The sequence below is a fragment of the Mustela lutreola genome, chromosome 3 (assembly GCF_030435805.1).
Source record: "Mustela lutreola isolate mMusLut2 chromosome 3, mMusLut2.pri, whole genome shotgun sequence".
In the NCBI taxonomy this organism is placed as follows: Eukaryota; Metazoa; Chordata; class Mammalia; order Carnivora; family Mustelidae; genus Mustela; species Mustela lutreola.
This window is the reverse complement of record NC_081292.1, coordinates 55,746,295-55,767,324: the sequence shown is the minus strand read 5'-3', so window position 1 is coordinate 55,767,324 and position 21,030 is coordinate 55,746,295. Positions and strand designations below refer to the sequence as shown.

At 35.7% G+C, this 21,030-nt stretch overlaps 1 protein-coding gene and 1 long non-coding RNA gene across 4 annotated transcripts in view; one reads left to right on the top strand and one right to left on the bottom strand.

Annotated features, from left to right (window-relative positions):
• The window catches only part of PKIA (cAMP-dependent protein kinase inhibitor alpha), a 94,276-nt gene extending 90,398 nt beyond the window's left edge, over positions 1-3,878 (top strand). For all 3 annotated transcript variants that reach the window (XM_059166170.1, XM_059166169.1, XM_059166168.1), the window contains one exon: positions 375-3,878. In XM_059166170.1, coding sequence (XP_059022153.1) covers positions 375-454 — 80 coding nt within the window. In that variant the 3' untranslated portion in view covers positions 455-3,878. The remainder of the gene's footprint in view (positions 1-374) is intronic.
• The window catches only part of LOC131826684 (uncharacterized), a 111,052-nt gene that overhangs the window by 58,490 nt on the left and 31,532 nt on the right, over positions 1-21,030 (bottom strand). The window lies entirely within an intron of this gene.

Sequence of the window (21,030 nt, the reverse complement as noted above, 5' to 3'; positions counted from 1 at the left end):
AAGAAAGAAGTGAAAAGGTAAACGCTTCCCACTTTCGATTTCTGTCTAAAATCACTTCTGATTTCTGCAACCCGTAAAACTAGAAGTGTCATGATCTGGCTTTGAGATTTCCTAGCATAAATCATCACTGACCATTGTAAAAATTGTTATTCTTTTGTTTTGTGCCATGCTGTCCCAAGTTCATAGAACCAGAATTAGCCAACCTTAAAAAACACTAATTGAGGAACTGATTACCAATCAAATATACCTGTCTCTATGAGAATTTCAGACTTTTTGAGTATTTCTGAAATTTCTAATATGATATATTAAGAGTCAGTAAATATAGGCAATAGTTTTTCTTTTGCCTTTATCCTTTTTTTAATTGTCTCTTACAGAAGGTGAAGAAGATGCACAACGAAATTCCACAGAACAAAGTGGGGAAGCCCAGGGGGAAGCAGCAAAATCTGAAAGCTAACATCCCACTTTGATAACTTCAGCAACACCTGACAATGTCTCAAATCTCCAGGCCTGGCTGGAATGCATTTGTTTCCAAGAATGAAAGAGGGGGGAAAAAAGTAGCCGTGCTGCATTATAGGAATCTGCTCATTATCATGTCAAAAATGGGGGCAGAGGCTGTGGCTGCAGACAGACTTTTCTCTACCTCTGTCATTAGCAATGGTTGAAATCATGTGGCTTGTGTTTGGATGTCACTTTGTATGGATCCTTTCACTTGACCATATGATAAAATGCTTGTAGAGAGTAGCACTGACCTAGATGATGATTCTTCCTGCAGCATCTGGCCCCTCAAAATGTCAGAGGATTTAATTGTGTCTAATTGCAAAGGGTTGGTTGAACCCCAGAGTTTAAATATCTCTGGTCCAAGTATTCACCCAGTAAAAGAACCATCCAGAAAGCACTGTTTTTAGCATTATGTATCTGTGTGTTCCTGCTGTGTTATTTACACTGTTTTGTATTGTATAGTATACACACTCAGCACTGCCCCCTTCTTTGATTGCTCATGAGAAACAAAAATAATGTATGTTACTGTGAATTTTTATACCACTCATTTTTAAAAGGGCTGCCTTTTTCCTTCTCCACAGTGTGGTGGTGTACACAGGATAGATCATACTTTTTTTTAACTTAATCTTTCCCCTTGATCCACTGTTGATGAATTAAATCTAACCAATTCATCAAGACTTTTTTGCTTTATTATAGAGGCATTTGAAAATATCCGCTAATGTGAATTTTACTTGAATTCAGTCTGTTTGATGTCTGTATAGACCAGAATCCAATATGCATATTTTGTTTTATTTTCAATTGGAGAACTTTTCCCAACTAATATATTTTTTAAAATTTTTAATTATGAGAATTTTAGAGAATCAGGATGGTGGGAAAGATAAGATAATATTAAGAACAGGAAACTTTTTGTTCTAATGGAATCAAATTACTCAATGCTGTATGCTACTATTTAAATTGAGAGGACAACTTATCAGCATGGAGCTAGAACAGATGGAAAAAATTATCTTGCAATCATGTGGACACCAATCACAAAAGTAAAGCCCTTGCATTGTGTTTTTCATGTCTTTTTTCAGCCCTATCAGATACAAATGTTATTATGCACTTTTTAATGTTTGTAAACTTTTACTAATAATTAGTGTGAATTGCATTCTGATACAATAATAATTATCATTAGAAGCTAACAAAATCCTCATTAATACTGTTGATAGCCTCTGCTGTGTTTTGACATCATGGTTCTTATATGGGAAGTTTCTGTGAGCTGTGTAATCCCATTGGTCAGTATTATAAAATCATTTATCAGTAGTAATAAATAAGGAACCGATAATATGCCCATGGCTCATGGATTACTGGACAAATAACAGATAACAGGAAGACCCTTTACAATAAAGAGCCCACTTAAATTATCCTTGAGGTCTTAGATACAGTCCCATTTGTGGTAGGTTAAACAGCATTTCCACAGATAATCTCCATAGATGTATCAGGAACTAAGCCCTCCTCCATAGCTGCCTATAGGATGAAAGGTCAGTCTACCCTCATCTCTCCTTACAGTACTTCCCAAATGAGTAGGATAAGGGCATGGGTATCATTTGGTCCTCATCATGTATTACTAGAAAAAGTGTTATAGGGTGAGTCTCTTAGAAAATAGAAGAGTAAATATTAGAGTACTTCATTCTAACCAGTTGGGGTCCAAAATGCCCAGTTAAAATTCAAATAATTCCACCTATTAATAGGCTCACAAGTGGGAAGAAAGGTTCCTGAGACATTTTTAGACAATCTCTGGTAGTTCATTTAAAATATCCAACCCATAAAATCACTTTTTCAATATCCTCATTTACTATCTGCATAGCTTTCTTGTGAATCTAGGTAAAGTTCTCTCCATCCTTAAAGTTGTGGAATTCCAAATTGATTACATGTGATTTTGTAAAGTTTAGGACTAATGCTGAGTGTATGTGGAGACTTTATATTCCTATGTGATATACTATTATTAATGCATGTGGTGTCATGCTTGTCTTTGAATATATAATAGTGATAAGTTGCAAAGTCATATGGAGCTTTTGAATTATTTTGACCTCATACTGCTACTTTGTCTGCTATATTAAAACCCAGAGAGAGTCCCAAGCTAGAAGATAAAAATCTACTTTCCAAAATATCCATATCCTACAAATGTTGCTCAGCAAAAGTTCACAGTGTCTTCCAAATTGTATTGTAATCTCTTACTTGCAAATCAATAATATACATAGAATTGAATTTTTAAGGAGAAAATGAAAAGATAGAAAACCAAGACATTAGGTTTGAGAATATGTATTGAATGCCCTCTAACCAACTAACATTATGCTAATTACTTTCCAGCACATTTTCTCCAATTTAATTGTTTCTCAGAGAGTTTAATTAAAGAGGTAGTGTTATCCCATTTCACAGATTAAGAAATTAAGGCTCAATAAGTTATAACTTTCCCATGTTTAAAAAGCTAATAAGTGATGAAATTAAGATTTGAACCTATCTTTGTCGGTTTCCAAGGAGCTTTCTACTGCACAGGCCATAAAATTAAAGCCAATTATAGGGCATCTTTATTTGTAAGGGAACATTTAGAGATGAACTGGTTCATCCTCCATATATTATAGAGGGAAGCAGAGTCTCAGAAGGGGGAATTGTCTTTCTCAAGGTTACTTAGATGCGTAAAAACACAGATGTGGCCAGATCATAGAAAGTGTTATTTCAAAAAAAAAAGAACGAAAGAACTTCAATTAGAGTTTATTTTTTTTGTGTGTGTTATACTTCAGAATACCTTTCTGGCATATAGTCTATAAATTTAGCATGGTTCAGATTTTTTTTTTTTATGTTCCATGCTACTTGTTTTGTTTAATTAACTAAAAGTATGAAAATTTCAGTTTTACTCATTTGTAGTAAGCATGAATTGTCAAATTTACCTTTATCAATTGTAAACATCCTATGCCAACATACTGTTCTCATAATTTATAGAAATTTTTTCCAATATATAACAAGCAGTCTTCAGGTTTTAGGTGATGTCCCAAGAACTGCTCACTGTAAATGCCCTAAACTTGCAGTAAAAGTGCACCATTTAATAAGATGAATGATATTGCTCTTTCTCTTCAGAGAAGCAATAATGGGTAAACAAATGTCATTGCCAGGTAGCTTAGCTTCTGAGTAAAGCTTGTTATAATAGGAAGACAATGTGTAGTTATCAGGTAAAAACAGGAAGCCATCTATAATTTATGATGTCTTAATAGGCCCCAAATTGTTCTTTAATCAAAGAGTGGCAGTCTCTGAAGTCATTTGTGAGCTTGTATGACTTTTGTATTTAGTAATGTTGCATGCTCACATAATTGATATTAAAAGTAATACATTTTTTCTGAAATGTGCACAGTCTATTAAGAGTATTTATTGAACATACACTATGTATTTGGTGCTTGAGAAAGTGCTTCGAGTGAGAAGGAGAAATTCAAGCCTCAGCCATCCTGTGGTGGACATACAGGACATTCTGGCCTCACATTTTCTGGCCCTTTACTCCAAAAATTTTTACCTCCATTCCACTCTGGTAGCCCACTTCCTGGACTTCATCATCTACCAGAGTCAAATCTTAAATTGTAAGCACCGCTGTCTTCCTGTGGTTCTTACTTGCTCATCTGCAGGGCATTGATTTTCAATCAGAAGAAAGACCAGTGTTTATCAGAATCCCCTGAAAATTTTACAACACTCCTTCCTCCACCTATATACATTCTGTTTCTCTCTCGCGCGCATGCGTGCTCCAACACACACACGCACACTCTTCCACCTTGAAAACACTCCCTATGTAACTTTGGCATCTTTTTCCTAACCCACCCTCACCCTCACAACCTGAGAACCACTGATTAAGAAAAATTCAGTTTCCAGATGCACCAGCTCTGTTTATGCCACTAAAAAGGTTTAAAATGAGTCAGTAACAAAAATGGAGTGCTCACAGACACCCCTGCTTTTACCCTATTAAGAATAACATCTTGGGGTAGAAAAAGCAGAGGGTTTAACTTCTTTTATTTTGCTGTTGCTCTCTCTTAAATCACATAAAGGGAGGGAAAGACCAAGCAGAATCCAAGGTGGGACCAGGAGAAAGTAAGCATCAAATAACATCCTGAGTTCAGACAAGGTTTTAAGCAGACAGGGTAAAAGACGGTGCAGATCTTTAGGTTCATGTTATTTAGGTCACAAGGATAAAATACTACACAGGGATTTGGCACAAAATGCTAGCCACGCAAAACAAGTTCTTACTGTCTTTGGTGTTTCTTCTCTTTGTATACTTGTTGCCTCTATCTAGGCCAGAATGTGGGGATTTGGGATCCTGGCCATCTCTCACTATAAAGTCAAAATTAATAAAACGTTCTAACTATAACTGGTTAACTTTCTAGTTTGTACCACATCTACTTTCTGATTATATCAAGATGAATTTTTCCATAGCAGCTCTCCTCCCACTCTGAAATCCACTGTTAACCTCCTCAGTGCTCCTGATTATCTTAGTTTCTTGTCTTTCTGTCATCTCTGCCCAATCAGAACCCATCAAACCATCTGCTTTCACTTTACTTGCCTTCAGAATGACTAAAAAGTTTCTAATAATGTTTATTCATTGTTTCTAACTGCATTTTAGACATGAGTGCTATGAAGCTCTCTTTTTTCATCCTATTCCTGGGGATAGAGGAAGTTTCCCCACTACTGTCTAAAATGTAGATTTTCATCTGACTTTTTTTGTTTTGTTTTGTTTAGATTTTATTTATTTATTTGAGTGGGAGAGAGAGTGACAGCACATGAGCAGGGGAGAGGGTCAGAGGGAGAGGTAGAAACAGGCGCCTGAAGCAGGGCTCCAACCAGGACCCTGGGATATGACCTGAACCAAAGGCAGACACTTAACTAACTGAGCTACCCCGGTCTCCCAAGTCATCTGACATTTTTAAACCATTTTCTTTCAGGAGGTCTGTTAATTATCCTTTTTTTCTTCACTGACTTCACCCTTTTCTTTCTTTCTTTTTTTTTTTTTTTAAAGATTTTATTTATTTATTTGGCAGAGAGAAATCACAAGTAGATGGAGAGGCAGGCAGAGAGAGAGAGAGGGAAGCAGGCTCCCCACCGAGCAGAGAGCCCGACGCGGGACTCGATCCCAGGACCCTGAGATCATGACCTGAGCCGAAGGCAGCGGCTTAACCCACTGAGCCACCCAGGCGCCCTGACTTCACCCTTTTCTACAAATGAGCTCAAGTCCTTAGTTTCGCTCTTAACTTCACTACTTGTATTTCTCAGAATAGTAATCTTTGGGGTGCCTGGGTGGCTCAGTGGGTTAAAGCCTCTGCCTTCGGCTCAGGTCATGATCCCGGAGTCCTGGAATCAAGCCATGCATGGGGCTCTCTGCTCAGTGGGGGGCCTGCTTCCCCCTCTCTCTGTTTCTGCCTGCCTCTCTGCCTGCTTGTGATCTCTGTCAAATAAATAAATAAAATCTTTTTTTAAAAAATGAAATAAAGAATAGTAATCTTTGCTCTTGTTTTCTTGTTTCTCCTCCTTATTTCTTATCCTTTTGCAATTTGACTTACAATTACATTTTATTACCAATAACATCTTAAGTAGTTCCTGGACTTTTAGAATTGTCACGAAAACCCCAGTCAACGTGGAAATTAAAAAATGATGATGTTCCAGAGGACTCAAGCTTCTCCCAAAGTAAAATTTAATGGTTCTATAATTCTAATTGATAGTTTGGCAGGGTTTAGCTGTATCATTAAGGATGGAATCTATGTATCCCAAGAAAAAAGTTCTTCAGGTTCACATCTTCCATCATATATGGTTGTGTCTTTTCTCTTCCACCACATTCTCCCCTTAATATTTGCTACATGTCCAGGTCCTATAATCCTCATTTCTTCATAGGGGTGGTTGCACATATGTAGGCATTAGCCTGGAGCCTGGACATCCAGAGATGGGCAAGATTAGCTTGTGATGTTTTAGAGTTCTGTATTCCATTATACTCCAGGATGACTGCCAACAGTATCACTAGTTTCTCTCAAAGTAGCCATGTATAAGCAAAACCACTCAACTTCTTTGTACCCAGTCCCACTCTAGTTCTCTGAATTAGAACTAAGTGAATATATCAATTCCAGTGGTCAAATATAATGGACAGTTTGTGTATGTTTTACAAGCCTATCTTATGGCATTTAATCCTGTTCACCATGGGATTTTTTTTGAGATGTCTCCTTTACTTTCCTACTCCATTCCCCCACCCCCTGGTGTATGTATGAATGTATTTAATCCTTTGTTCCTTTTTTCTGGCAACTCCTCACTTTCTTTGACAAATCCCTCCTTCTCTACCTCCCCACTAAATACCGTGGTTCCTTGGGATTCTATCTTTACCCCTCTCTAATCCCAGTGTTCCCATGACCTCTTCTAGACTAACATCAATCACCAGTTTCACTGTGATGAATCCCAAAGGTCATTCCTGATCACCCAACTTACTGGAAAGCTAAATATGGACTTCCCAGAAGCATCTTAAAATTCAACATTCCAACACTAAATCCAGTGTATGGCTCCAATCCCAAAACTACTTTTCTTCATATGCTGCAGATCTCATATAATGGAAGCACTGATTTCTCAGCAATCTTATAATTCTTACAGTTCTCTTAACTCTTGTTCCTCCCATTTGTTTTTCACTTCATCAATTCTAATTCTTCTTGAAACGTCCCATTTCTTTTTGTCTGCATTATAACCCTTTAAATCATCACTTATCTAATATAATGCAATAACCTGCTGATCAGGACCTGCCTTGTCTGGCATTCTCACATCCAAATGAATCCTTCTAATACCTAAGTCTGATCGTTTCACTCCCCTAAACTTAAAAAAAAAAAAAAAAAATCCTTAAATTTAGCCAGACAAAAAACTTTTTGGTATAAGTGCCACATATTATTTTTATATAATTCCTTGTTCTGTGTTTACTGTTTTCCTGTTCCTAAGATGTTCTTCATGCTTGACAGCAAGTTCTCATTTGTCCTTTCAGATTGTGTCCCACTTTACCCAAAAAGAGCCTTTTTGACTTGCATCCTCATTCCCAAGCCCCACCCTAGGAAATAGCTATTCTATATTCCTTGATCCCCTAACACTTGATCTGCAAATGTATCTGGTTAGATAATAGCTATTTGTTTACATGTATATCTCTCCAACTACAATATGAGCCCTTTCAGGGAAAAGCCCTGTTTTGTTCATCTCTGTCTCCTCTGTCTATTAATACTCAGTAAATTTGTAAATGAATGTCTGCCCTGCTGAAGTTCACAAGGTAGTTAAGAAACAAAAGTACACACAGATTGATTAGGGAAAATGCAATACAGAGATAAAGTTGAGAGTTGAAAATAGTAAAGCCTGTATAATATTGCCTTACAGAATGTAAAAGCTTAATTTTTTTCTAGTTTATGAAATAGTGTAAATATTTTTATTTATTTTTTAATTTAATTTAATTTATTTTTAAAAGAGGAAATGGGGAGGGGCAGAAGGAGAGAGAGAATCTCAAGCAGTTACCACACCTGGCAGGGAGCCTAAGCTGGCTCCATCTCACCACCCTGAGATCATGACCTGAGCCAAAATCAAGAGTCAGATGCTTAACCAACTGAGCCTTCCAGGTGGCCCATTAATGTAACTATTTTTAAATTTGACTTTCAAACTGTATGCTGCACATTTACACAACACACAAGATTTGATATGGCATACAGAAATGAAATGTCCAATAGGATAATGTATAAATAAATGAGCAAATTAGAGTAAGTCATTCAGCTAAATAGTGACCTGGTAAAGGTATTTGGCATTCTATAGTACAAATTCCCTTCAGTTTGTTAGAATTGGGAATAGGCTAAAAAAAGAAAAAAGGAAATTATATCATAGATTCCCAGCCTAAGCAACATACTAGTCAGAGAGCAAGATCTCTAGGGAGACTTGGTCTTTAAACAAGGGGAATTGAAATTTCTAAGAATATGCTTTGCAGAAATAACAACTAATGTACTCTTATAGGCTAAAGAAATGAGAGTTCTGAAAGAATATAATGAACTTCAAACTGGCAGAAATGGAAAAAAAGAAAATAATACAAAGGGACCAAGAGACATGTCTTTATACAATCAAGAAGGAAAGGACACTGATGTAGATGTATAAAAACTTAAGGTACTTTTCCTGAATATTATCTTTTCGAAAACACAGAAAAATAGTAGTGATCAAATTAACACAGGAAAACTGGCAGAACTAAAGAAGCATTGTGTACTTTTTGACTATGAAACTAAAAAGTAAGAACAGCCAAGGAAATGATGTAGGTTACTCCTAACAGAACACAAGTTTGCACTCTGGCTACCATGATTAACTTTACACATTTCCCTTGAGTAGGATGGTGTTACTATTATGACTGGCTTGTTGAATTTTTGTTTTCTTTTATCCCATATGTTTAAAATCCATAAAACAATATATAGTCATGAATTTTAAGAGCAAAAAATTTTGTAAAAATAGCTATAGCTAGGGAGCGACAACTTAAACAGAACCTGCCTTCCTGGATGGTCCTAAATAAAATCCAGTAAATAATCACTTTTATTTAGGAAATATTTGTTGAGCATTTAGAAAGTTTAAGTCACTGTGTTAGGTAAGTAAGTAGTAAAATTTAAAAAAAAAATACCACAAAATCTTTGACTAATAGAAACTGGAATATGTGACAGTGAACATATGATATGTGATGATATGTGTCATCTTCCCAGCCTTTTCCCATTGCCACTCCATCCCTTTATTATAAGGAATTTTCCTTCAATCTCACCATGTAATGAGAATTTACTTTTTGCTCAATGGATTCCCAGGACTTTGTCACACAGAATTGGAAAACAGGTTAGAGTGGTAAGAGGAAAAGGTTTTTTTTTTTTTTTTTTAAATGAAGAATTAATATAAGGGTTGTTTGCTGAAAATAAATCAAGTAATGGTTGAAGTAGACCAAAAAAAAAAAAAATTAAGTTAACATGTTTAAGTCAATTTGCACAATAAAAAGCTAAGAATTAGGGGGAAAATTAGAAAATCTATGAAATTGGGGATTCTAAAAGTTTGGGAGGGTTCACAAGAGATTACAATGAAGAACCAGTCAAAAATAATTAGGTAAAAAGAGCATTTTTATAGGCTATGAACTAGATCTTCTAAGAGATACATGTAAAGATTGAGAATACTTTTCAATTATTTCTGGTTTTTAGGTGAGACTCTTTTTTTAATGTGGCTCCATGCAAAGACAGGGCCACAGGAGACTCTAAGGTGTATTAAAGTATATTCATTTAATAGCAATGGCAAGACAAGTACATACATATAATAAATGTCTGAATATGATGAGCAATAACAGATGCACATGGAACATCCCATATGCTGGGGGAGAAATGCCACTCAACAGGAAAGATCATAGAGAAGAATGTGATGGAATGATAACCTGAAATATTCATTTCATTGAAGAAAAAGAGATTATACATTCTACATAGAAAAAATGACATAAATTGAGGTACATAGGTAGGAAAGCATAGGGTCATATATTTTTAAAATAATCCCAGTTTCCTAGAGCACAGTATATATGCTAAGTCTGAGGTAAGACACTGGGGTGTGGCTGACAAACCAGCTCTATGAGATCACACAGAGGGAAGAGTGTGGGCATCAGGGCACATCTCAGGCACAAAGATCCTGAGAAAGAGGGCATCCGTGCCAAGGAGTCTAACACAGAATCGAAAGAATTCTAAAAGTGGGAATTACGTTTTTGAAGATAGGTTAAGGGCTTGGAGATGAAAGTAGGATGTATTCCAAGGTTAAGAATCCAGTGCCTGCAAAAAGCAGACGTCAGAGGAAAAGCAAGAAGCAGAGGTGCATATGAGAGACACAGACAGGATCCTGCCTGGCAAAGCAGCTGCTGCTGTCCTTCATCCATTCTTTCCACTTGGCCCCTGACACACTCCTCCGTTTTTAAAGGCACCCTACCCTACTTCTCTGCTGACATGTGGTTTAAGTACAACAGAAAGAGGTCTTTTTATATTGCACCATAGAAAGGTGACCTTTTCTCAGGGAAATAATAACTATCAGGTTCTGACTATGTATTGGACACTTGATTAAATTGACTCTATTTCTCACAATTACTCCCAAATATGAATATACTTCTATCCTTATAAATGACCACCCTAAGGTGCAGAGAAGTTAAGTGGTTTGTCCAAGGCCATAGCAGTTTCTGTGTTGCTAAGCCAGGACTGAAACCTATGTTCAACTTCTCTGATGACAATTTCCCATGCTTTGTCAACTACGTATTCTTTCGGACACCAGAGCTGTCCAATAGAACACGCCAAACATGCATTTTTACATTTTCTAGTAGCCATGTCAAAATAAGAAAGCAGTAAATAACCCAATATATCAAAAAGATTGACATTAATATATCATCAATATAAAAATTAACAACACATTCTCTTTATTTTAGTACCAATTCTTCAAAATCCAATGTCTGTTTAATTTTTTTAAAGATTTATTTATTTATTTGACAGAAACAGAGACAGTGAGAGAGGGAACACAAGCAGGGAGAGTGCGAGTGGGGGAGGCAGGCTTCCTGCTGAGCAGGGAGCCCAATGTAGGGCTTGATTTCAGGACCCTGGGATCATGACCTGAACTAAAGGCAGACGCTTAATGACTGACCCAGGCACCCCCCAGTGTCTGTTTTATACTGATATCTCAAATCAGACTACCTACATTTCAAATGGTCTGGTTACCATATGGCATATCCGTACCAAAGAGCACATATCATAGGGCACAAACTATAAGCCCGATTCTGTTTTCCAACAATTAAGTAGAGAAGGGATTCACTTTTGGGACAAAGGGGTGTAGAGTGTGCATGTTTGTGTTTAGTCCTTTCTCAATGATTCTCAACTTTGGCTTCCTGTCAGAATCACTGGGAACTTTAAAACGTATTAAGAACTTGACCTCCTTTCTATGGATTTTGGTTTTATTGCAGGGTAGGGCATCAACTTTTTTTTTTTCACTTTGTTGAAGTATAATAAATATTAAAAAGTGCTCATGAGTACGCAGTTTTATGTATTCCCATAAAATGAACACATGCCGATAACTATCATCCAGATCAAAAAGAGTATTCCAATACCCTAGAAGTCCTCATCAGGTTCTCTTCTAGTTGCCACCCCCTGCAAAGGGCTATATCCGCTGAGACTGAATCTGTTCTTACAGAGCAGACCCTGGAGTTCAGCCCCAAACTATCACCTAATATGTTAATGCTCACTGCAGGTTGCTCTTCTGCAGGGTCCTATGCTTGGGTTTCTCAGGTCAATCTGTAGTCCCAGAAATAATGAATCCTATGCCAACCCATCCACTTTCTAGAGGATTTCTACCCAAGGAAACAGGTCATTGAAACTACTATATCCCCTGGTCCATGCAGGTCCAGTCTCCACTCGTCTAGAACCACTGGCTCTGTCTTCATTCAGCCCATCTTAGTTGCATAATCCCAAAGATTTGGACTTCCCTCCTTCCTGCACAATCCACCTATTTTCTCACCTGAGTTTTACCTCCCTCATTAGCAACAGATCATATGGACAACAGTTTTGTGAAACCAGTAATACTTCAATGTCCTGCTGAACAGGCTTTAATATAAGTCCTAAGTTAATGCCCTTTACCTTGGTACTTAATTGCCCAACTTTCTGCTCCAGGTCTTCTCATTACCACACAGAGCCTCTAGTCTTATAAATTCAATTCTTTGGAAAGAGCATTTTTTTCCCCCTCTCTACTGATCTTTTACCTTCCCCAGATCCAAGTGATTTAAAGTGCATTTCTAAGAAAAGTTAAACTATGTCTGCAACAGGTGTTCCCTCATTGGTTTAATCAGGACAAAAAAAAAAAAAAAATTAAAATATTTCCTAACTCAGGCCAGCCTGAGAAAATATAGAAGTTAATTGAATCTGTGAGTTCCATGCTACAATTAAGTCCTAAATAAACAACTTTTCAAAGTATTAAATATCCAGCAATATTCAGCCTGTCGTTTGTCAGAATTACAATTGCTTCACAGTATTGGTTTTTTCCTTGCTCTCAGAACAGTGTCTTGTGTACTTCCAGCCTATACAAGAATATTTTGAATGAGTGTGACTTTGCAAAGACAGCATTTGCAGCTGAAAATAGCAAAACATGACCATCTGTTCTCTTCCGTTCATGGTTCAATCTGACAACATCCTAACATAGTTGTCTTCCTCCATGACACCATTCTTCTCTGCCCACTTGCCTCGTTCCACAAGCTTCCCATTTGAACTTCTTCACTTACACTATGTCTTTCCATATTCCTCTCCTCCTGCTCACAACTTTCCTCCATTTTATTGCTTCATAATTCCTACAACCCTCAAGAATACTCAATTAATTCCTTTCCAATCTCCATCCTCCCAAATCCAGCTTTTTCCCTTAAGCCCTCTGCCTCACACTTTCTACAGTCTACTCAGCCCTACCTAACTTTAGTGGGGAAAAAGAGAAAAAGGAAGAAGTTCTATAACGAGGCTTCTAAGATCAATCTGAAGTATGCTGGAAATATGGAAATAAATCTGAGGTATTGGGGAGGAGGAGCATAGGAAAAAATGAAGGGGGAAAAGGCACAAGTAACATGGTGGCAAGAGCAATTTTCACCTCTAATACTATAGATTTCCACTAAGCCATTTATCAACTATAGGAGAAGGGGTAGAGGATACCCCGTACCACCAACTGCCACCACTACAAGTTTTATACAAATCTGCCAAATATCAGAGAGACACCTTAATTTTTCATCTGTCCATTCACTGAGACTCCAAATCATTGATAATTTTAGGAAACACTTGGAAAATATATGTAGGAGAGACTGAATTTAATAAAATGGGCTCCAAATCCAGATTCCTTACTAATTCAATGTATGATCGTTCCCAATTTACTCAACTACTCTGGGTATAAGTTTCTTATCTGTACAAGGAAATAATAATAGCATCTCTTAGGAATGTTGAATAATATTAAGAAGAATGTTAAAAAGTTGAGATTAGTTAGTACATATAAAGCACTGAGAACAGTGCTGGGCACATAGTATAGATGTTAGCTATTAATATTATTGTTGTGTTGTTATATGAGATATGCAGTCTAAGATCACTCAGAGAGCAGAGTCAAATGGCTTTTACCTCTTTTTTAAAAGATTTTATTTATTTATTTAGAGAGAGAGAAAGAGGGGGTGAGAGTACACTTGAGCTAGGGTCGGAGAAGAACAAGCAGACTCTGCACTGAGTATGGAGCCTGATGAGTGGCTCCATCTCATGACCCCAAGATCATGACCTGAGACAAAATCAAGAGTTGGATGATTAACCAACTGAGCCACCCATGCACCCCCTTTCACCTCTAAATGGCACAGAGGTTTAACTTACTCATTTATTGAACAAATATGAATGAGTTCCTTCTATGTGACAGGTACTTTCAGGATGGTAACTAAACAATAATTTAACCATAAGAATGATCTCCAGCCATGTAAAGCTCACAGACTGGTAAAGCCTGGCTTAGCTGGATCCTAGCAAATGAAATACTTAGAATATTTCCTCTAGTCTATTGTAGGAAAGCCAAATTGTGAAGAGCAAAATTCCAATCAAGATGAAAGAGAGCAGGGAGGGGCGCCTGGGTGGCTCAGTGTGTTAAGCCTCTGTCTTCAGCTCAGGTCATGATCTCAGCGTCCTGGGATCCAGCCCCACATCAGGCTCACTGCTCAGTGGGGAGCCTGCTTCCCTCTCTCTCTGCCTGCCCCTCTGCCTACTTGTGATCTCTCTGTCAAATAAATAAATAAAATCTTAAAAAAAAAAAAAAAGGATGAAAGAGACAGGGAAACAACTTCAAGACTCTCTAGGGGACAATTCAAGTTCATCTCTGATTTTTTTCTTAGAACTGTTACCTTTGAAGTTTCACAATGTCAATAAATAGTAGGAGACATAAGTTCTCAATAAAACAAAATGCAAAGCCATGAGAGACTGGCAGTAGGACAGAGGGGACCACTGGACAGGCTTAGTCATTTGATGATACTGATTTCCTCTGTTATCTCTTACTGGTACTTCTGGGAAGCTGTTTTATTTTTAGTCTTCTGATTCAAGCACAGACAAAAGCCGATTCTCTTGGTTCCCCTTGATAACACTGAGATTAGGCAGAGTCTGGTAAGCACCAAAGAGACCAAAGAGAGGAAAAATAATTTAGTTGATTGGCTTACTAAAGGAAGTTTTCTCATTTCTCATTTTCCATTTCTCATTTCTCATTTCTCAGTCTAGTTAACTATATTCCAGGATATTTCAAGGTCTTCCCATTACTCATGAGATCCTTTAAAAGGTAATGAGACACTGTCCAGAAAATTCTCCCTTTTCATCTATAGATGCTTTCTCCTATCCCACTTCCTGCACTAAGAGATTCCTCTTTTACTAGTTTGACAGCTCATGAAAGCTATCTTTAAATAAGTATCTCTGTTCACCATACAGACATACTTACATTATTGATTTAGCACTCACATATAAGTATTTTCTTGTTGATTAATAAAGAAAAAAAGGTTCTAAAACTCCTCATAATCTCAACCAGCATACACAGGGGTTATGAAGCTTATCAGTCTATTTACCTGATCAGAAAAGTAGTCTTTTAAAATTTTATTGCTATTAATAATAATTTCAAAATAAAAAGCATTTTCCTCTTAAACCTAAGAAAATTCTATATAATAGATAATCTGGTTAATCAAATATTTATTATAATTGTCCTTGAATAAATATTTTTGTTGCTAAAGTACATTTCTCAGTCAGATAGGAAAATCAAGTTATTTAGCAATAGTTAAACCAATCTTTCCTTGCACATATCTCAAGTGAAGAATAAAAATATACATTTATATTTTCCTATGTTTCTACATTTTTCTATATTTCTATTTTCTACTTTGTATTTCTGTAAATATTAATAAATAGTAAGTTATAGATATCTGCCTCCTGGTGGCCATATGTGGTTCTAAAAGCAAAAAATACCCTATGTCTCTTAAAACACAACAGCGATTTTGTTTCAGAATTTTTTTAGAAAGCTGTGCACTCTGGAAAGCAATGGTGGGTCAGCTTAGTACCAAGAAGGGGAAAAGCAGCAATGGCATTCAACATCAGTGCCTTCCAGGACACTGTGGAACACAATAGTTCCCTTTTAGACTCAACTGGCTTATAAGGCATAAATATATGTACATAAACTCCAAAAAGTCCTCATTAAAACCAGTTGTGATAAAATTTAAAAGTTTAGCTGGTAATTCTAATATGTTTATTACAAATATCTTCCCTTAAGTCTCAAAGTCCTAAGGTTACAGTGCAATATGCCTTTATTACCTCTAGCCGAACAGAATTTTCTTCATACTATTTATTACCCCCTGATACACCTCCTGATGTAAGGTCCCTTGTGTCAATCTGATATGGCCACAGAAATGTATGCTTCTTTGTTTAAGTACCTTTGCTTGGCAATAGAATAAAATCTTTTGGTAAGTATCAAACATGATTTGACAGGAACATAGCATTGCTTACTAAAACTGAAATGCAGGAGGTTTTGTCAAAATAATTTTTAAAACTATGACTTATCAAAATCTGATTCAATTTCTTAAGAGTTGCCTCAGTAGCAATAATAGTAAAATATGTTATATGTCATGTCACTAATAAATATTTAACATAAGTACTTATAAGCTTATGATACAGAATAATTTTTTAATAGAAGTCTCATGTTTCAAAAGACGATCTTAGTGCTATGATTAATTTTCCAAAATCTGTAATTTTGAGATTGTTAGATGAATTAACTTAAGACTAAGTGCTTAGTACATTTTTGATTGCAAAATGAGGATTTAGGTAGGAAAGTGATATAGAAAATATTTAGGAGTTATTTCACATACCTCACAATGTTCCTTTCATTAGTGGACTGAATATATATTATTTTAATACAACTAATAAATATAATAAAGCTAACCGAACCCAAATCACTGAACTTTTTTACTATTATTTTGAGAATATGAGTTGTATTATCATAGAAAAATGTCCTCTTAAATAATTGAAGGAAATAATAAATTCATTAAAAGAAATATTTAACTATCAAGGACTAACATTCATTTATTCATGATCTAGAGAGGGGAAAGGAATAAGTTTACCAAGGAGAAGTCTGACAAAAATAACTGAAATTATCTTTCAAAGAAGAAGGAGAAATAAAGACTTTCTCACACAAACAAAAATGGGGTAATTTGTTGCCAGTAGATAGATATGTCTTGCAAGAAATGTTTTAAAAAGTTCTTTAGAGAGAAGGAAAATGGTAACAATCAGAAACTGGGATTTATGAAATGAAAGAAAGAGCATCAAAGAAGGAATAAGTGAAGGTAAAATAAAAACTATTATTTTTCTTATTCTTTTTTTTAAAGACTTATTTATTTATTTGAGAGAAAGCGGGAAACAGAGAGAGAATGAGCATCTGAGTGGGAGGAGCGGCAGAGGGAGAGAAAGAATCCTCAAGCAGATTCCCACCAAAAATGGAGCCTGAGGCAGAGTTTGATTCCAGGAACTGAGCCACATAGGTGCCCCTATTTTTCTTATTCTTAATCAATTTAACAGGTAACAGCTTGTTTACAATAAAAAGAGCAATAATGAAAAAAAAAAGCAATAATGTATTTGATTTGGCAACAATGATACAAGGAACAAGAAAGAAGAGTTGGAATTATTTGTTTTTAAAATGTACTCACACTACCCAGGAAGTGACATAGTGTTATTTTAAAGTGGACTTGGATTAGTTGTAAATGAACTCTAGGCCAACCACTAAAAAAGGTAAAAAGAGGGAAAAAAGTGAAGAAACTGATATGCTAAGAGAGAAGAGTAAATGGAATCAGATGAAAAGGTCAATTAAAAACCACGAAAGGCAGAAAAAGTGTGTAACACAAAAACAGAAAAAGAGATTAGGGCAAGAAATAGAAAACAGTAATAATAATTATTAATTGAATTAAAGCAATTAATTTGGATGTTAATGCTCTAAATGGACCAAATAATAGATTTTCAGAGTGAAACAAGAATTAAGACCCAAATATATGCTGTTTACAAGAAACCCACACTTTGTACAAAGACATACATAGCTTAAAAGTAAATGGATGGAGAAAAATAAACCATGCTAACGCTAATCAAAAGAAAGCAAAGGGGCGCCTGTGTGGCTCAGTGGCTAAGCTTCTGCCTTCGGCTGAGGTCATAATCTCGGAGTCTTGGGATCAAGCCCCACATCAGGCTCTCTGCTCAGCAGGGAGCCTGCTTCCCTCTCTCTCTCTGCCTGCCTTTCTGCCTACTTGTGATCCCTCTCTCTCTCTCTCTCTGTCAAGTAAATAAATAAATAGAAAGCAAAAATACAGTTGACCCTTGAACAATGTGGAGGTTAAGAGCACCAGCTGCCCACAAAGTCAAATATCCACATGTAACTTTTGATTCCCACAAAATTTAACAGCTAAGAGCCTAGTGTTGACTAGAAGCCTTACCAATAACATATACAGTCAATTAAAACATATTCTGTATGCTATGTATTATATACATATATATTACATGTATATATTATATGCATTGTATACACATATAATTTACAATATATATTAATAATATACAACATACATAATATACAACATATATTATATACATATATAATAGACAACATATTTAAATATATAATTAATATAACATATAACATTTATTTATATATGTATATTTTAAAAATTCTTACAATAAAGTAAGCTAAACAAAATGTTATTAAGAAAGCCACAATAATTTATAATTATGTACTGTTAAAAAATCTGTATAATACTGTACTGTAAAAATATCTGCTCAAATTTGTGTTGTTCAAGAGTCAACTATAGTTCTATTAATTTGGGAGAGAGCAGGTTTCAAATCAAAGAAAGTTATCCAGAGATAAAGAAGGGCATTACATAATCATAATGAGATCAATTTTCCAAAAAGACCTAAAATTCTTAGTATGTAGGAGCCTAACAACGGATCGTCAAACTATGAAAGGTAAAAGCTAATGGAACTCAAAGGTGAAATAGATGAATCCACTATCATTGTCTGAGACTTCTCTCCTCTACCAGAAACGAACAGATCCAGTAGTCAGAAATCAGTAAGGACATAGTTGAACTCAACAATATCATCAATCAACTGGATGTAATTGACATCTATAGACTACTTCATCCAACAACAGAATACATATTCTTCTCAAAATCAAAAAGTGATTTTGACTTTGACTAAGACAGACTACACTTCAAACAATTCTGCCTCATTTTTACAAAGGGACATCAGATTTAACTGAGAGTATTTCAAATGAATTATGTTGGCTGGTCTCCCATGTATAAGTGGCCAGGAAATTTTTCTTTTCTATACCATTTTATATTTAAATGACATTATAAATATATAAGTATTGGAATATTTAATGCGTCTTCACACGGCACATTTCTTATTCTTCCTTACTGGCTTCAGAGTTCTTTTTGCCAAGACTTCTGCAGTCTGTTAAATTTTTGTTTTCCATTGACAAGATGTTGCAGGCTTCCCCTTTTATGCTATAGATCTTGAATTAGCTATTTCTCTATTTAAAGAGCACAATCTGCATGCTAAATGGCTAGGGATGCTCACTGCTCCTGGGTTAGGAAACATTTCATAGGGGTTTCAGCGAAAAGAGGCAAGAAATAACTACACAAAGATAGTGTATCATAAGTTCATATTTGTATTCACATTTCAAATTTAGAATTATAGTGTTTACTTTCTCTTGGACTGTTATTTTTTTCTTTTTTTGAAGATTTTATTTATTTATTTGAGAAAGAGCAAAAGTGAGAGAGATCACACTGAGAGAGGGAGAAGAGACTTGCCTCTGGGTGGATAGCCTGATGTGGGGCTTGATCTCAACACCTTGGGATCACGATTTGAGCTGAAGGCAGATGCCTAACTGGCCGAGCCACCCAGGTGCACCCCAATTTTTCTTTCTTTCTTTTTTTTTTTTTAAGATTTTATTTATTTATCAGAGAGAGAGGGGGAGAGAGCGATCACAGGCAGACAGAATGGCAGGCAGAGGCAGAGGGAGAAGCAGGCTCCCTGCCGAGCAAGGAGCCAGATGTGGGACTCGATCCCAGGATGCTGGGATCATGACCTGAGCCGAAGGCAGCTGCTTAACCAACTGAGCCACCCAGGCGTCCCCCAATTTTTCTTTCTTAATGACGTTTTATATACAGTATGTCAAAGCAAATAATTTGTTATTCATATATTTAGAATATATACAATCATACAGGCACAATATGATTACTGAAAACAATGTAGGCTTATACAAATCTTTTTATCCTTTGTGTATAGCTTACTATGGATGTACAGTTAAATTCGTGTCTTATAAAGTAACTTGAAATTATTTCTCTCTCTGTGTAGTTATGTCATCAACTATATACACAATTAGATTCATATATTTATGTTACTTTAATTTTGATTTCATTTGTTTCTTTCTTTTAAGATTTTATTTATTTATTTGACAGAGAGAGACACAGCAAGAGAGGGAGGAGTAGGGGGAGTAGGAGAGAGAAAACTGGGGCAGTAGGAGAGAGAAAAACAGGCTTCCTGCAGAGCAAGGAGCCAGACACAGGGCTTGATCCCAGGACCCTGGGATCATGACCTGAGCCGAAGGCAGAAGCGTAACGACTGAGTCACCCAGTGCCCCTGTTTATATGTTTCTAAAACAAAATACACTTAAAGAAATCAAGCCTCTAATTTTGTGCCCTTCATTCAATTTTCTGTCTTTCCCTTAGGTAACTTATAGATAGATAGATAGATCATAGAGAGACAAATTTTTTTTTTAGTATTTTTAAAATTTTACTCTAAATAAATTCATATTTTTATTCAGTCACTTAAAATAAACACCTTTTTTTTCACCTTGCTTTTTCCACTTCCCGGTACTTGTTGAAACTTCATATAAAAATATTCTTATAAAATATTTATATTTTATTAAAATATAAATACTTTTATATAAAATATTCTTCATAGAAAATAAAATATTCTTCATTAAAATATAAAATATTTTAATATTATATTATATATTATATAAATATAAAAATATTCTTTATTATAGCCTATAAAATATTCTTCATTCTTTTTTATATCTGCAGAGTTCCTTTTATTTCGATAAATCATCCAATTTATGAACCTGTCTTTCATTGATGGACATCTGCATTGTTTACTATATTTTGTTCTTACCAATAGTACAACAACAAATATCACCGTGGATACATCTTTCTGTATTTTTTTTTCCAATGCATTTTAGGAATAGATTCCTATAAACCGGATTTCTGGATCTGAATGTAAGTGCATATGTAATGTTGCCTGATAATGACAAATTCTCATTAGGAGTGAAATATTTTGCATTTCCACCAGCAATGTTTGAGTGCCTATTTTCCCACAGACTGCCAACAGAGTATTTTAGATGAGAAATGGTATGACAGTACAGCTTTAATTTGTGTTTCAT